At 58.2% G+C, this 815-nt stretch overlaps 1 protein-coding gene across 1 annotated transcript; it reads right to left on the bottom strand.

Moving 5' to 3' along the window:
* Positions 1 to 95: 95 nt before the first annotated feature.
* Positions 96 to 728, bottom strand: LOC103797856 (zinc finger protein 420-like; the record flags this gene model as incomplete). Its single annotated transcript, XM_009070092.1, has 1 exon — positions 96 to 728. A coding segment is annotated over one exon (633 nt), but the record flags the coding sequence as incomplete, so codon positions are not given.
* Positions 729 to 815: the final 87 nt, after the last annotated feature.

Here is an 815-nt window from a genome sequence, read left to right as displayed (position 1 = left end):
CAGGACAAGGCTTGGAGCTCCTTGACCTGGTGGTCTTTGTCATGGAGGTGTTGGTGTTGGCCAACTTGGTTCTCCCCATGGAGCTGTTGGCCAACCTGGTGTTCCCCGTGCCGACGTTGATGCTCGTTGAGCGCCGAGCTCCGCGTGAAGCTCTTCCCACAGTCCAGGCAGGACAAGGGTTGGAGGTCTTGGTGGTCATCCTTGGCTTGATGGGCTTTGTCATGGCAATGTTGGTGTTGGCCAACTTGGTCCTCTCCATGTCTACGTTGATGCTCGTTGAGCGCCGAGCTCCGCGTGAAGCTCTTCCCACAGTCCAGGCAGGACAAGGGTTGGAGGTCTTGGTGGTCATCCTTGGCTTGATGGGCTTTGTCATGGCAATGTTGGTGTTGGCCAACTTGGTCCTCTCCATGTCTACGTTGATGCTCGTTGAGCGCCGAGCTCCGCGTGAAGCTCTTCCCACAGTCCAGGCAGGACAAGGGTTGGAGGTCTTGGTGGTCATCCTTGGCTTGATGGGCTTTGTCATGGCAATGTTGGTGTTGGCCAACTTGGTCCTCTCCATGTCTACGTTGATCGTCCCCATGGAGGTGTTGGCCGACCTGGTGTTCTCCGTGCCGACGTTGATGCTCGTTGAGCGCCGAGCTCCGCGTGAAGCTCTTCCCACAGTCCAGACAGGACAAGGCTTGGAGCTCCTTGACCTGGTGGTCTCCCCCATGGGGGTGTTGGCCAACCTGGTGGTCTTCATCATGGAGGTGTTGGTGTTGGCCAACCCGATGATCTCCCCCATGGGCTTGGCCGAGCCGTTGCTCACCGTGCCG

This window comes from Acanthisitta chloris, unplaced genomic scaffold (assembly GCF_000695815.1).
Source record: "Acanthisitta chloris isolate BGI_N310 unplaced genomic scaffold, ASM69581v1 scaffold12682, whole genome shotgun sequence".
Classification (NCBI taxonomy): Eukaryota; Metazoa; Chordata; class Aves; order Passeriformes; family Acanthisittidae; genus Acanthisitta; species Acanthisitta chloris.
The sequence above is the reverse complement of the archived record's forward strand: the minus strand, read 5'-3'. Positions and strand labels throughout refer to the sequence as shown.